Genomic DNA, 14,939 nt, shown 5'->3' on the forward strand with positions numbered 1-14,939 from the left:
TCCTGACTTCTGATCTCCATCTCCACTGCCAATTATTTCTTCTGCCTGCCCTCAAATGCCAATGGTCTGCCCATTATCTCTTCTCTCACACTACATTCTCTCCCTAAGTATCTCTCTAGCTCCCCTGATTTATCAAACACCAATATACAGAAGATTCAGAAATGTATCTCTAACCCTGCCTTCTTCTCATTTCTCCCATCACCTATATCCAAGAGTCTATGAGATAGGTCTTCTTGAATGTTTCACAGGCACTTTAAACAATGTCCAAACCTAAAGTCATCATCTTCCCACTAAACACATAGGGTATCTTTGCCAGTGACACATATTTATCCAAGACTGAAATCTGAGACTCAGCCTCTTCTAACTTTATATTATCCTTACCCAATGAACATGGACTTGCTAATATTACCTTTAATACTTCTAGAATATATCCTGTATATACCCTATATTTTTGCTCAGCACCATCTCTGATTTCTCATCTAAGAGATACTGAAGCCTACTTCAATCTGTTCCTCTCTCTGCTTGCCTCTGTTGATTACAACTATTTAAGTACAAGCTCCTAGGGGACAAAGACCACATTTTATTCAATTTTTGAATTGCTGACAACGAGCACAACACCTGGACCTCCAATAACTCTTTGACCAACGAAACTAAACGGCTCAGAAAACCATCTGGAAAACTGCAATAGGTGATGGTCCTGGGAAATACCAAGTACAGGAACAATTCTAAATTCTCCTAGAATAAGCAAAGATCTCAGGAGAGAAGTAAAAAGAAGACTGATGATGAAGATATCACACTAAGTGCCCTGAAAAGGGAAAAGTGGGCATGTTCACTGTTTACTTCTCTTACGCAGTCACAGTTATGCCTTATAAAAGAAACAAGTTAGTAGAAGAATTCAAACGCCCAAAGGAACAGAAACTTCTCTCTCCCTAGCATGGGAGAGACCATGCTAGGACCTTTTTTTGTCCTATGGTGAAAAAAAATCTGAAAATTGATGAATTATGTATTTATACAGTATCTCCAGAAGGGTACATACAAGTGTATCAGTGGTGACTTGCTAACCATCAGACAGGGTCGTAGGGTCAGGTACTGGAAGGGAGACTGGGAAATTTACAGTCACTGGACACCTTTCCATCCCTTTTGAACTCTGTATCCCAGTACACTTATTACTGATTCCCTGGAAAATTCATAAACTATTTTTTAAACTATTTTAAAACTATTTTTAAAACTATATTTTTAACTATTTTAAACTATTTTTTCAGCTAAAAGGGCTTACCTCCTCCACAGTACAGTGGGGACGCCTCAGACCCTTGCCACCCTCTTCAGAAATCATTTCTGTTACAACCTGTTCCTGAGGCTTCCAGGTTAAGGAACTCTCTGAAGGGCCTTTGCTATGACGACGGCCACCTGGTCTTCTGTTATACCCCTCTGAGTTCAAAGTAAAACTGTGAGACAGAAAAAAAGAAAAGAAAAAGTTACCAACAAACTCCTTAAATTGCTGAAATGTAAGCTCCCAGACCATCCTGTGATTAAGCTATCTGTCCTAGGTTAAGCCTGCTCTTGTCAAATCAGACAACTACCTGCCATTCACAAAAGTTAAATCTATCTCTAAACCAGAGGGCACCCCCTCCACTATGGAATGTCTGTCTGCGGTCACCAGGACTGCCACATGAAAGCCTCTGCCTTCTTCTTCATGCCCAACTGTCCAACCACAATTCTGGATTTAGCTCTCCTGTGACACACACCCTCCTCTGGTGCTCACTTTTCCTTTAGTCACCTGGTACCACTGGAATTAATTACTGGTGTCATTATTTAATGTGTACAACCCACACTAAACTTTAAATTCCACGAAAACAGAGATAACATCCTTTCACTATTGTATCCTAGTACAGAATCTAGGCCAAATGGCACTCAGTAATTATCTCCTGAATGCTACATTAATAACCATTAAAGAAACGGAAGCCATGAAGCCCCCACCTAGGCCTTGTTGCTGCTGACAGAGCCTGCCTTTCCTGCACTTACCAATAATGTGTCAAACTGGTGTCTTACCCATCTTGATGTGATTTTTTTTTTTTTTTTTTTTACGATTTCATTTATTTGACAGAGCCAGAGAGAGAGCCAGAGAGGAACACAAGCAGGGGGAGTAGGAGAGGGAGAAGCAGGCCCCCCACAGAGCAGGGAGCCCAATGGGGGCTCAAAGCCAGGACCCAGGGATCATGACCTGAGCCGAAGGTAGACACTTAACGCCTGAGCCACCCAGGCACCCCTGATGCAATGTTTTCAAAAGGTTAAACCACCAATGTAGTATTTTTACCAAAACAAACAAACAAACAAAGCAAACAACTGCTTAATCTTGAAAAAGTAATGAGTAAACCTCAGACAAAATTAGAGAACATTCTACGAAAGAAATACCTTCTCCTCTTTAAAAATATCCATGCCATCAAAGATAAAGAACGGCTAGGGAACTGTTCCAGATTAAAGGAGACCAAAAAGACATGAAAAATGTACTACATGATCCTGCACTGAATCCTGGACCAGAAAAAAAATCATCTCTATAATGGAAAAATTTAAATGAGATTACATAAGAGTATTGTATCATGCTAAATTTTCTGATTTTGCTTATCTATGATTATGTAAGTGAACGTCCTCACATTTAAGAAATAAACACACACAGGGGCACCTGGGTGGCTCAGTGGGTTAAAGCTTCTGCCTTCGGCTCAGGTTATGATCCCAGGGTCCTGGGATCGAGCCCCACATCAGGCTCTCTGCTCAGCAGGGAGCCTGCTCCCCGCCCCCCCGCCTCTCTGCCTACTTGTGATCTCTGTCAAACAAATAAATAAAATCTTTTTTTAAAAAAATCTCTTATAAAAAAAAAGAAATAAACCCACTCATGCACTTGTGATTAAAGGGACATGAGTCTAAGAGACTCAAATGTTTCAGAAAAAAATTCAGGTATATATGACAGAGCATGAAGCAAATATGGAAAATCGTAACAACTGATGAATCTGGGTCAAATGTACTCATTTGCAGAGTTTTAAATACATGAAGACAATACTGACATAACTAAATGGAGAAATAGACAAATCCATAATTATAGTATAAAGTATCAACACTCCTCATTTATCAATCAACAAAAAAATAGAATATCAGTAAGACCTGTAAAACATCATCAGCCAACTTGACTTGTGTGGCAATTATAGAACATTTCCACCACCAACAGCAGAATACATATTCTTTTCAAGTGCACACTGAACATTACCCAGACAGACCATATTCTAGGACATAAAACAGATATTAACACATTCTAAAGAACTGAAATATACTACAGTGTATCCTCTAACTCTAATGGAATTAAACAAGAAATAACAAAATGATACTTGTTCATACTTTCTCTCTTAGCCCTACAATCAGCTATTTATCCAACTCCAAAGAGGCTGCTTTTCAGTTGTCTCATTCTTAAACAGGAATGGAGGGCCAAACATTACCAGATATTTGAACAAAGACTCTAATACTGAAAGATAACATCATCCCCATGTTCACCTAAGCATTATTTACCACAGCCAAGACATGGAAACAAGATAAATGTCCATCGATAGATGAGTGGATAGAGAAAATACACATTGAAATGAAATGTTATTCAACCATAAAAAAGAAGGAAATCCTGTATTTGGAAAAACACAGACGGACCCTGAGGGTATGCTGTTAAATGAAGTAAGACAAAGACAAATATGATTCACTTATATGTGGAATCAAAAACGCAAATAAAGTGAAACATAGGTACAAACCTCCAGTTATCGAATCAGTAAGTCATGGGATGTAATGCACACCATGGTGACTACACTTAATACTATCATGTTGTATATTTGGAAGTTACTGAAAGAGCAGATCTTTAAAGTTCTCATCACAAGAAAAAAATTGTAATTCTATATGGTGATAGACATTAACTAAACTTCTTACAGTAATCCTTTTATAATATATGCAAACATCAAATCATTATGTCAAAATTAATATATTATAGCTCAACAACAACAACAAAAGACTCTAATATGAAAGAAAAGACCAAAATAAACCAAAGTGGGGAAAGGAATTCAGAGGAAACAAAATAAGGAGACGAAGAAATTTTAAAATAAATTAACAGTTCTAGAGAGGTAAGAAAAGATATGGCATCCATATTTGCTTTTTTTTTTTTTTTAAGATTTTATTAATTTGACAGAGATCACAAGTAGGCAGAGAGAGAGGGAGGAAGCAGTCTCCCTGATGAGAAGAGAGCGCAATGCAGGGCTCGATCCCGATCCCGATCCCAGAACCCTGGGATCATGACCTGAGCCGAATGCAGAGGCTTTAACCCATTGAGCCACCCAGGCGCTACCTTTTTTTTTTTTTTTAAAGTAATCTCTGTCCAACAGGGGTCTCGAACCCACAAACCCCGAGATCAAAAGTCACATGCTCCACCAACTGAATCAGCCAGGCAGATCATTTTTTTGCCTCTTTTAATAAGAATAAGATTCTTAGAGCAAGGAAAAAAACCGTAAGAGGAAGGAGTAGGAGGACTCTTCTGACTTAAAAACTATGACATCAAGGGAGACAAACCGTAAGTGACTCTTAATCTTACAAAACAAACTGAGGGTTGCTGGGGGGAGGGGGGTTGGGAGAAGGGGGGGTGGGGTTATGGACATTGGGGAGGGTATGTGCTTTGGTGAGTGCTGTGAAGTGTGTAAACCTGGTGATGCACAGACCTGTACCCCTGGGGATAAAAATACATGTTTATAAAAAAATAAAAAATTAAAAAAAAAAAAAAAAACTATGACATCAAAAAAAAAAGAAAGAAAGAAAAATCAGTAAAAGATTTCTTTTTTAGGGGAAAGGAGAACAACAAAAGAAGAGAATACATACAAAATTTAGATCAATCAGATCAATATAGAGAAAAATTAGAAAAAAAAATCCAAGCAATAGAAATTCTAGAATGTGAGAACACAGAAAGGAAAAGAAAATTACTACTAAAAGAAGAACAGTACACAAAATTGATGTGTTCAGTATATGAAAATTCATCATGGTTTTTACATTTTCCACATGCATATTATACTTCAAAAAATAAAGTTTAGGGAAAAAATAAAGTTTAGGGAAGTTGGGTGGGGGGATGGGTAAAACAGGTATTGCGGATGAAGAGTACACTTAGCATGATGAACACTCAGTAATGTGTAGAATTGTTTAATCACTAGATTATATACCTGAAACTAAGATAATACCGTATGCTAACTATACTGGAATTAAAATAAAAAACTTAATGAAAAAAACAAAGCTTAGGGGCGCCTGTGGCTCAGTCAGTTAAGTGTCCAACTCATGGTTTCGGTCCCAGTTGTGATCCCAGGGTCATGGGACTGAGCCCCATCTGGGGCTCCACAATCAGCATGAAGTCTGCTGGAGATATTCTCCCTCACCCTCCCTCTCTGCCCCTTCCCACTGCTTATGCTCTCTTTCTCTCTCTCAAATAAATAAAATTCTTGAAAAAAAAAATAAAGTTTAGAAGTGAGCAAATTTTTTTTAAAAAGTTTTCAAAATCAGATGCTATAAGCATAGGCTGTTATGCAGACAAAGTAACACACACCTGAATTCAAATCTCTCAATAGCTGTGTGATATCTGGGAAGTTAATAACCTCAGACTACTTACTTAACAAGCTTACATAACAGAACAAAAGTGGGAATGCCTAAGAGAGAGCACCTAATAAGTGCTTAGTTTCCATTTACAAAAAGGCAGGATTTAACACTTACCCAAAGGAAGGCAGGACTCTGCGGGGCTGATCTCGGGTTACAGTCACTCTGATCTTTGGATAGTCACTTATTCCGTTAGGAGATTTATTACCTATTTTAAAAATGCATTTGTAATTATAAAACACACATACACACACACACACAGACCCCAAACCTGTAAGCAGTCTGCATTAGAAAATCTGTGAACAGTCTACATTACAGAACTAAGTATCTTATCCTTTCAAATGCCATTACCATACAGAGATGCAGCACAAAGTGTTAAAAGTTGAAGAAAAAGCAATAGAACTTTGTTTCTCTTTGATCTCAGAGGGACGATAAAAATTCACAGGTAAGCTTTTATAGTGTCCCTGTCTGGGACCATCAAAAAGCATGAGGGACTCAATGATTACAAACTCCATGTAATCTACCCAAACTGAGTGAGTTGTTCAAATCATTTCTTTTTCCCAAGAAAACAGAAGTATTTTTAAACAAAAACCTGCTATATGTTACCACATTTCACCAGAAGCCTCAAGCACTTGTGAGATGGTTACTGGACTTTATAAAAGACTTTATAAAAGGGTAACCAAACTCTCATCAGTCACATTTACTGATGCAGCTACTGCACAGCCAAGGAGCCTCTGAGGACTCCAAAATGTAAAGAGATCTAAAACTGAAAGTTTTTTCGTTAAGTCTGTGGCAGCAGAACTTAAACTGACCTGAATTCCTTTGTTTGCAAAACCTGATTTGAACCAATGTTCAATTCTAATGGGACTTTTTTTAAACAATATTCAAAAAAGACAATATATTTAAAATATGAAAAATTCTAAATTCCCCAACACATCTTCAAGGATTTCAAGTAAGAGACTGTATAGACTTCTTTATACAAGAAACCTGTCCCCAGAATACCTGTGCTTCTCTGACAAGGCTACACGAACGCACAGAAAGACAGTGCTGATGCCTAAGTCACAAGACAAACATACCATTCCTTCCATATGTCCATTTTAATAATAATGTTTAACATATACATATTCAAACAATGTGAATAGATTATAAAATCTAATTTGTATTAACTTTTAAAATGAAATGAAAGACTCCAAAAAAGTATTATCTTTGTTCCAGGTCCTTTTGAACTAGATTCTCAGACTCAGGGGTATGCATTTACTCCCCTTTGCTCTTCTCTGCCACCAGAAATACCTTACTTAAAAAGCTTGAGAAGGAAACTTACTACTGTAAGGTTTTTATCACCTCCTTAGTTTCTTCCACTTTGACTCCTGAACCCACAACTTTTCTAAGAGCTCTCTCTTATCCCTTTATCTCAAACTTTATAGGCTGTGTGACATAGATCTCAGCCATTATCAGGATTCTGGATTCTTCCTGTTCTTCCCCATGATAGAATTTTATACAGTTATGTACAATAAACAATTCAATTTTGGGCTCCAAGAATGACATGGAGGTTCCTAATCCATAAACTATGAAAACTGGAAACCTAAAGTTGCTCCCCAATCAGATGATATCCTTCAAAGACAGGGTTTTATCATTATTTGTTTTGTTTTGCTTTTTTCATTTCTTTTCACTGTTCCAAAATTCACTATTTATGCACCATACCCAGTGCTCCATGCAAAACGTGCCCTCCTTAATACCCACCACCAGGTTCACCCAACCCCCCCCACTCCTCCAAAACCCTCAGTTTGTTTCTCAGAGTCCACAGTCTCTCATGGTTTGTTCTCCCTCTCTGATTTCCCCCAACTCACTTCTCTCCATCTCCCAATGTCTTCTGTGTTATGAAAGGTTTTATGTATTATTTTGTCCTTTTGTTATTCTTGATAACCTAACACATGACTGACACTGAGTAAGCTCTCAGGAAATGTTTTTATTTGTTTTTTTAATGAATTAACTCTGAACCAAGTCATATTAAGGACACTGACAATACAAATAGAAAACACAAATAATAAATTCAATGACAATTCTAAAAGAAAACTATCCAATAATTTTTAGAAGGTAGACAGAATATGTCTGTGCTCTTATCCCAACCCAAATCAGTGTTTGTTTTCCTTTCATATTCTCAAAACTCAGAAAACAGAGGCAGAAAAAGGTATAGGAAAGCAGAAAGATTTTTGACCACCTCACCCAGTTTCAGCATGTTGTTCCAGGATCCAGAACCTGTCAGTTCACAAGATGAAGAGTTCGAAAATACCTTAAAATCAAATAGAATCACCTCTGTAGTATCTCATTTTAGAATTTAAGTAAGTTTTTAATATTTAAAAAATCACTCTATTGGTGATTCTTTCACTAGCTCACAGAAGAAACATTATCAGTAAGACCAAAAGTTTAATTGGTAAAGACTCACAAAATTATGTATAAAATAACAATTTCAGGTTCTTTACATATACTTATACAAGAAAAGCAGATGTATTAGTAATTGGGCTCTTTACAAATATTTTTTCTTGGCCTTTATATCAAGGCCAATAAAGACATCAATATTTCTGGAAAGAAATGTCATTCCACTAAATTCCTAAAAAGAATATTTCTGATTTTAACTTTAATGATTAAGTACAAAGATCAGTAGCCCCAATGTAACACTATCCCCACTGACCTCTCCTGAAGGGGCCACATTCCGTGTTCCATTACAAGCAGAAGTTACCATGGGTTTTGTGGTCAGCTGGAATGGGAATCCAAATAAGCTGGCAGCATTGTAGAGACTGGTTTTGACTTGGTGAATGAAATAATCTAGACAATATAATATAGATTATACATACATATAGAGTAACAAACTTCTAGCAAAAAAATAAGATTATATTTTAGAAAAAGCCTCTCTCAATCTCTATTAGAAGTCCTATTTTCAATCACTGAAATAAGAAGGTATCCATAAAAGTAATTTTTCTCCTATCTGAATAACTAGATTTCCAGTATGGTGATTCTGGGATTTGGGGGTTGTTTTATTTTAGGTAGGCTCCACACCCAACGTGGAACTTGAACCTATGACCCTGAGATCAAGAGTCACATGCAGGACACCTGGTTGGCTCCATGGGTTAAGCTTCCAACTTCTGATTTCAGCTCATGTCATGATCTCAGGATTTTAAGATCAAGCCCTGCACTGAGCTCCATGCTGGTGGTGGAGCCCGCTTCCGATTCTCTCTCTTCCTCTGCCCCTCCCCCTCCCACCCTCTCAGGCGCACTCTCTCCCTCCCTCTCAGGGTGGGGCAGAGGAAAGAGTCACAGGCTTTACCAACAAAGCCAGTCAGGTGCCCCTGTTTTTGTTTGTTTGCTTGCTTGCTTGGTTTTTTAAAGTAAGCTCTAGGCCCAACGTGGGGTCTGAACTCAGGAACCAAGTTCAAGAGTTGCATGCCCTACCAACTGAGCTTGCCAGGAATCCTGTGATTTTTGTTTTTCAATAAGGTGTCTCTTCTGGATGCTAAAAAAACATGAAATCATCACTTTAGCAAATCACATACTGATTCATAAAGAAATGCCCTGAAATGACAACTTGTAAGCAATGAGTTCTAGCAATGAGTTCAGAATATATAAAATAAATAAACCAAAGAGACAGGGGCATAGCCTGCAGCACACAGACACTAAGTATGGCAGAATCTGACAGGAAGCACTATAATTTACTCACTCATTTGTCCTTACTTCCTAGGCAGGTAACAATGCACTCCTAAATAACCATTTACTAAGTGCCTATTATACACTGGCTACTCCAAGGTAGAATTAGCGAAGTATAAAATATGCAGCTATAAACATCTATGATGAAATAAGGCTATCCCTCTACTGAGAAGGTATGTTAGAGATAGCCATGTTAAAAAATGGGCAGAAGACATGAACAGACACTTCTTTAAAGAAGACATACAAATGGCTAACAAACACATGAAAAAATGTTCATCATCATTAGCCATCAGGGAGACTCAAATCAAAACCACATTGAGATACCATCTTACACCAGTTAGAATGGCCAAAATCAACAAGACAGTAAACAACAAGTGTTGGAGAGGATGTGGAGACAGGGAAACACTCTTACACTATTGGCGGGAATGCAAATTGGTGCAGCCACTTCAGAAAACAGTGTGGAGATTCCTCAAAAAATTAAAAATAGAGCTACCCTATGACCCTGCAATTACACTACTAGGTATTTACCCCAAAGATACAGATGTAGTGAAAAGAAGGGCCATATGTACCCCAATGTTTATAGCAGCAATGGCCACAGTTGCCAAATTGTGCAAAGAGCCAAGATGCCCTTCAAGAGATAAATGGATCAAGAAGATATGGTCCATATATACAATGGAGTATTATGCCTCCATCAGAAAGCATGAATACCCAACTTTTGTGTCAACATGGATGGGACTGGAGGAGATTATGCTGAGTGAAATAAGTCAAGCAGAGAGAGTCAATTATCATATGGTTTCACTTACTTGTGGAGCATAAGGAGTAACATGGAGGACATTAGGAGAAGGAAAGGAAAAGTGAATTGGGGGAAATTGGAGGGGGAGATGAACCATGAGAGACTGGGACTCTGAGAAACAAACTGAGGGCTTTAGAAGGGAGAGGGGTAGGGGATAGGTGAGCCTGGTGGTGGGTACTAAGGAGGGCACATATTGCATGGAGCACTGAGTTGGTGCATAAACAATGAATCTTGGAACACTGAAAACATAAAAATAAATTTAAAAAAATTTTTTTAATTAAAAATGAAAATTTTAAAAATTTTAAAAAAAAGAGAGAGAGAAGACGTGTTAGAACTGATGCACCCTTCCCTGCCACCAGAAATAAAAATTACAAAATTAGTAAGTAAGTAAATAAGGTAAATAAGGGGGAGGGGTAGATTTCAGTGCTTGCCACACTTCCTCCTTTTATGACACTACCCTTTTCTCATTTCCTACGCTGCTGACTGGTTCTCTACAATTTCCTTTCTATTTCCCAATTAAGGGCTTTAAAGCACTAGTTTGAGAGAAAGAGACTATCATTTTATCCACATTGTGCTTTAGAGGGGAAAAAAAAGCCTGAAACTGAAATGGTGGCTTTAAAACAACAAGCACTCCAGAACGTAAAATGATATAAAACAGAAATTAAAAAATAGGGGAATAACTTAACAGGGAGGATGTGATAGCTAAGTAAGCAGAATGCAATGTGAAGTAATCTGTAACCAGAGAATAGGTAAAAGTATCAAAGTTTGCAAATTACTTGTTTCTCATTTTAAGATTTAGAGAATTCCAGGTTATCCCTCTAGTAATGTTGAGGGTTATCACCTATATTGGGTTGTACTCTCTTAAGTGGAAGAATAAGAGCTTTAGAGATTGGTGCTTGACCCACAGATTGTTATCCAGACCCCAGGGGGCATGTGGTATTCCTAATAACTAACAGACTTAAATAGTGGATGCTAAGAAGTATTGTAATACTTTTTTCCTAAAATCTAGGTATTCTTTGAGATTATGCCAAAAAGATTTCAGTAACTCAAAAAAGGAAGAGGAGGAGGAAGAAGAGGGGGAGGAGGCGAGAGAGGGAAGAAGAGTAAGGGGGAGGAGGAATGTGGGAAGGAAGACAGGCTGGCCTGCTTCATCTGTAAAATGGGGATAAGACCACCTTACTTTCCTCACAACAGACTAAGTTAGCTCTCTAAAAATTCCTTTCATCTCTAAGATCATGAGTCTGTGATTCTAAGGTCTTCCTTTTGTTTCTTCCTCTCAAAAGCAAACAAGAGAGTAGTATTGCCCAACATAGCTGCCAGTGGCCACAAGTAGTCACCTAAGTTTATATTTAATTAAAATTAAATCTAGGTCCTCAGTCACACTGGCCCCATTTCAAGTGCTTAAGAGGCATAATCACAGAGAGGTCTATCAGATGCACTCCTGTAGACCTTTACAAACTCTGCTACCTGCTGCTTGTTCCTTGCCTTAGGTTCCTTTCTATAGTATCCATTCAGAAAATTATAACACATATATGTATGTGTGTATATATGGTGTGTGTATATATATATATATATAAATATAAATATATATAATACATATAATACATATTTCATGGAAATCATGGAGGGACGGGTCTTTAACATGGAAGGAAGTCCATGAAATAGATGATCACCATAATTATTTCAGGAACCTTCTGTAATACCACCTTCAAAGTTCTTTTTGTTTTTCTCACTTTGTTTTGATTGAAGGACAGCTGACACAAAATGCTACATGAGTTTCAGATGTAACCACCATCGACCCGCTGTTATTTATTTACATTTTTGTTCAAAATTGACTCATATTTTTTGCTAAGCAAATGTATCTGAAAGGTAACTTTATATCACTACTATAAATGTAAAGAAATGAAACAATGTAAGTTTTAGGTGGCCTGTTAACAGAAGGGAGAGTCACAGGTAGTAGATGAGTATCAAAAACATACGTTAACATAGCGTTAAATCAAGATTTTTCTACTTGAAATAATCAGAAAATTAAAAACAAATGAAAAGGATACAACATAATTCACATGCTACTTAATGCTATGAAATGCTGTATCCCCTAAAATCATTTCCTGAACTAGTATCTACCCTGTGCTTTGGGAAATACTGTCCTAATGAATTTAGTATGAATCTGGCATTCAAAATCCTCTTAATTTGATACCCTTCTCTTTCTCCAACTTTTCCCAAGTTCTATTCACTGATTCCTGAATTGCACAACTCTCCCATACTGTTCCCTCTGCCTAGAATGCTTTCCCTTCCTATTGCTCTGCTGATATCTCACCCATACTTTAAGATCCATCTCACATACTCGCTTTCCCCAAATATTTACTGATACTTTTTATCAGCTAAAAATTAGACAGTATTTTGTTACTATCTTTCTTATTTCATTTATTGTCTCCTTACTGACATTAGGAATTATTTATATGCTTGTCTTATACCCTCGATGATACAATCATATACCTATATAACTCTTAAGGTCCCTAAAAATAGAGACCCTGTCTTACTCATTTTTCTTTTTCCTGCAGAACCTAACACATTGCTTAGCAGTAAGACATGCTCAATAACTACTCATTGAATTTAAATGAAATCTTAACAGACATGTTTACTCCTAACTACCGTATCTGGAGGTATATCGAAATTTACATTCATTTTTGAAACAAAGGAAATAATATTATAGCACTCCGTTGTGCCTTTTTCCTTTAATCTAGGTTTGATCTCTTCTATTAAGCTACGTCTAGCCCTCTGGATACAGAGAAATAAACAATTTGGGCAACACATTAGATTCATTCACTCAGCTATGTAACTAGACTCATTTTGAAGGAGATTTTTACCATGTTTTGTCCTCAAAAATAAAAAGTACATTTTCTTTATAGGAAGACTGAAAACTTTAAAATACATGTTCAACATACAGCCTTATTTATCTGGGCAGATCATCTAGTCCCTGATAACAGTGGTTACCTCTGGAAAAGATAACTGAAAAGAAAAGAACAGGAAAGAGACTTACTTTTCACTGTACATACTTTTTACCTTTTGAATTTTGCCCCACACATATACTTTTCCTACTTAAAAAAATTTAATTTTAAAAATTATCATATTCAATACCTAATCTTGGTCTTTTGGCTGGTATTTCATCAGGGTCCACTGTAGAAAACAAAGTGCTAAAAAGAGAGAGAGAAGAAAAAAATTATATATAATCTCTCTATATTTACATATACATACAGACATTTTTATAAGTAAACCTAGGATGCGTACAACATATCTCCTCCATTCACTTTGTCCAGAGAAAATGAGATTCAACTGATACTTAAAAAGAAAACACTCTTCTATAGTAGGCCTTTACCATTTGAGGACTTAACACTATTGTTTAAACTATTTATTTATTTTTTTTTTTAAAGATTTTATTTATTTATTTGACAGAGAACACAAGTAGGCAGAGAGGCAGGCAGAGAGAGAGGAGGAAGCAGGCTCCCTGCTGAGCAGAGAGCCCGATGCGGGACTCGATCCCAGGACCCTGAGATCATGACCTGAGCCGAAGGCAGCGGCTTAACCCACTGAGCCACCCAGGCGCCCATATTGTTTAAACTATTTAAAAAGGCACTCAAGGGGCGCCTGGGTGGCTCAGTGGATTGGGCCGCTGCCTTCGGCTCAGGTCATGATCTCGGTGTCCTGGGATCGAGCCCCGCATCGGGCTCTTTGCTCAGTGGGGAGCCTGCTTCTCTCTCTCTCTGCCTTCTTGTGATCTCTCTCTGTCAAATAAATAAAAATATTAAAAAAAAAAAACTATTTAAAAAGGCACTCAAAACTCCCTATCAAATGATAATCTGTAATCTGGCTAAAGTACAAACCTGAAACTGGCCAGAAATCACTTGGCTTAGTAAATCAACATAGGTAAAAGCCTAGGACTAGTATTTCCTTTTTCTCTCTAGAAATGATTTTATCTTTTTAAAAGATCTTATTTATTTATTTGACAGAGAGAGAGACAGTGAGAAAGGGAACACAAACAGAAGGAGTGGGAGAGGGAGAAGCAGGCTTCCCACTGAGCAGGAAGCCTAATGTGGGGCTCGATCCCAGGACCCTAGGATCATGACCTGAGCCAAAGGCAGATGCTTAACGACTGAGCCACCCAGGCTGCCCTCCAGAAATGATTAAAAGAACAAATAATTTCCTTTTGAAAGATGACATCTCCTCATCTCTCCCCGAAAAGAAAGCAATCTTCTACTTCACTAGAAGTAGACAATACAAGAAGCCTTAAAATTTAATTCTTAGAGAAGTTGTTCTATTTAACTGCACTTCTATCATGGAAACGATATTACAGTGATAATAAAAAACTGGGATATTTGGGAAAGCTCTGGACCTATACCTCAAGAATGTTAAAGGCTTATGATATACTATTAATCATCTTTTAAAAGATGATTATAATTGATCAGTTTTACCAAAAATATGAACAGAATAAATCCTAGGAGAATACCATTCAGTTCACAACTTTAAGCATCCCAGTAAGAGCTCCTGGCTTTGTTTCGACTGAAAAATGGCTTACATTGTAAAGAACTGTTTAAATTAAGGATATGTGGTGAAGAACAGGGTTTTGATCTCCAAATCATTGTTCCATATTTGAAAGTAGGGATTCAGAGCAAAAAGAGAGGATAGGGGAGAGGGAATTAACATTCTCTCATTCAATAAATAAGCAACAAATGCCTATCATGCACCAGCCTCCGCGCAAGGCCCATGGTGTAGAATAAACAAACACTATCCTTATATA

The 14,939-nt window shown here is 37.4% G+C and overlaps 1 protein-coding gene across 6 annotated transcripts in view; it reads right to left on the bottom strand.

Moving 5' to 3' along the window:
* SENP2 (SUMO specific peptidase 2) overlaps positions 1 to 14,939 on the bottom strand; it is a 34,392-nt gene that overhangs the window by 18,140 nt on the left and 1,313 nt on the right. For 4 of the 6 annotated variants that reach the window (XM_032338374.1, XM_032338379.1, XM_032338376.1 and 1 more), the window contains 5 exons: positions 13,283 to 13,338; positions 8,342 to 8,475; positions 7,876 to 7,942; positions 5,770 to 5,860; positions 1,277 to 1,445 (listed from right to left, as the gene is read on the bottom strand). In XM_032338374.1, the coding sequence (XP_032194265.1) occupies positions 1,277 to 1,445; positions 5,770 to 5,860; positions 7,876 to 7,942; positions 8,342 to 8,475; positions 13,283 to 13,338 (517 nt within the window). Of the gene's footprint in view, positions 1 to 1,276; positions 1,446 to 5,769; positions 5,861 to 7,875; positions 7,943 to 8,341; positions 8,476 to 13,282; positions 13,339 to 14,939 lie in introns of those variants that run through there. The other 2 variants (XM_032338388.1, XM_032338382.1) reach the window with 2 other exon arrangements.

Source organism: Mustela erminea, chromosome 1, assembly GCF_009829155.1.
Source record: "Mustela erminea isolate mMusErm1 chromosome 1, mMusErm1.Pri, whole genome shotgun sequence".
In the NCBI taxonomy this organism is placed as follows: Eukaryota; Metazoa; Chordata; class Mammalia; order Carnivora; family Mustelidae; genus Mustela; species Mustela erminea.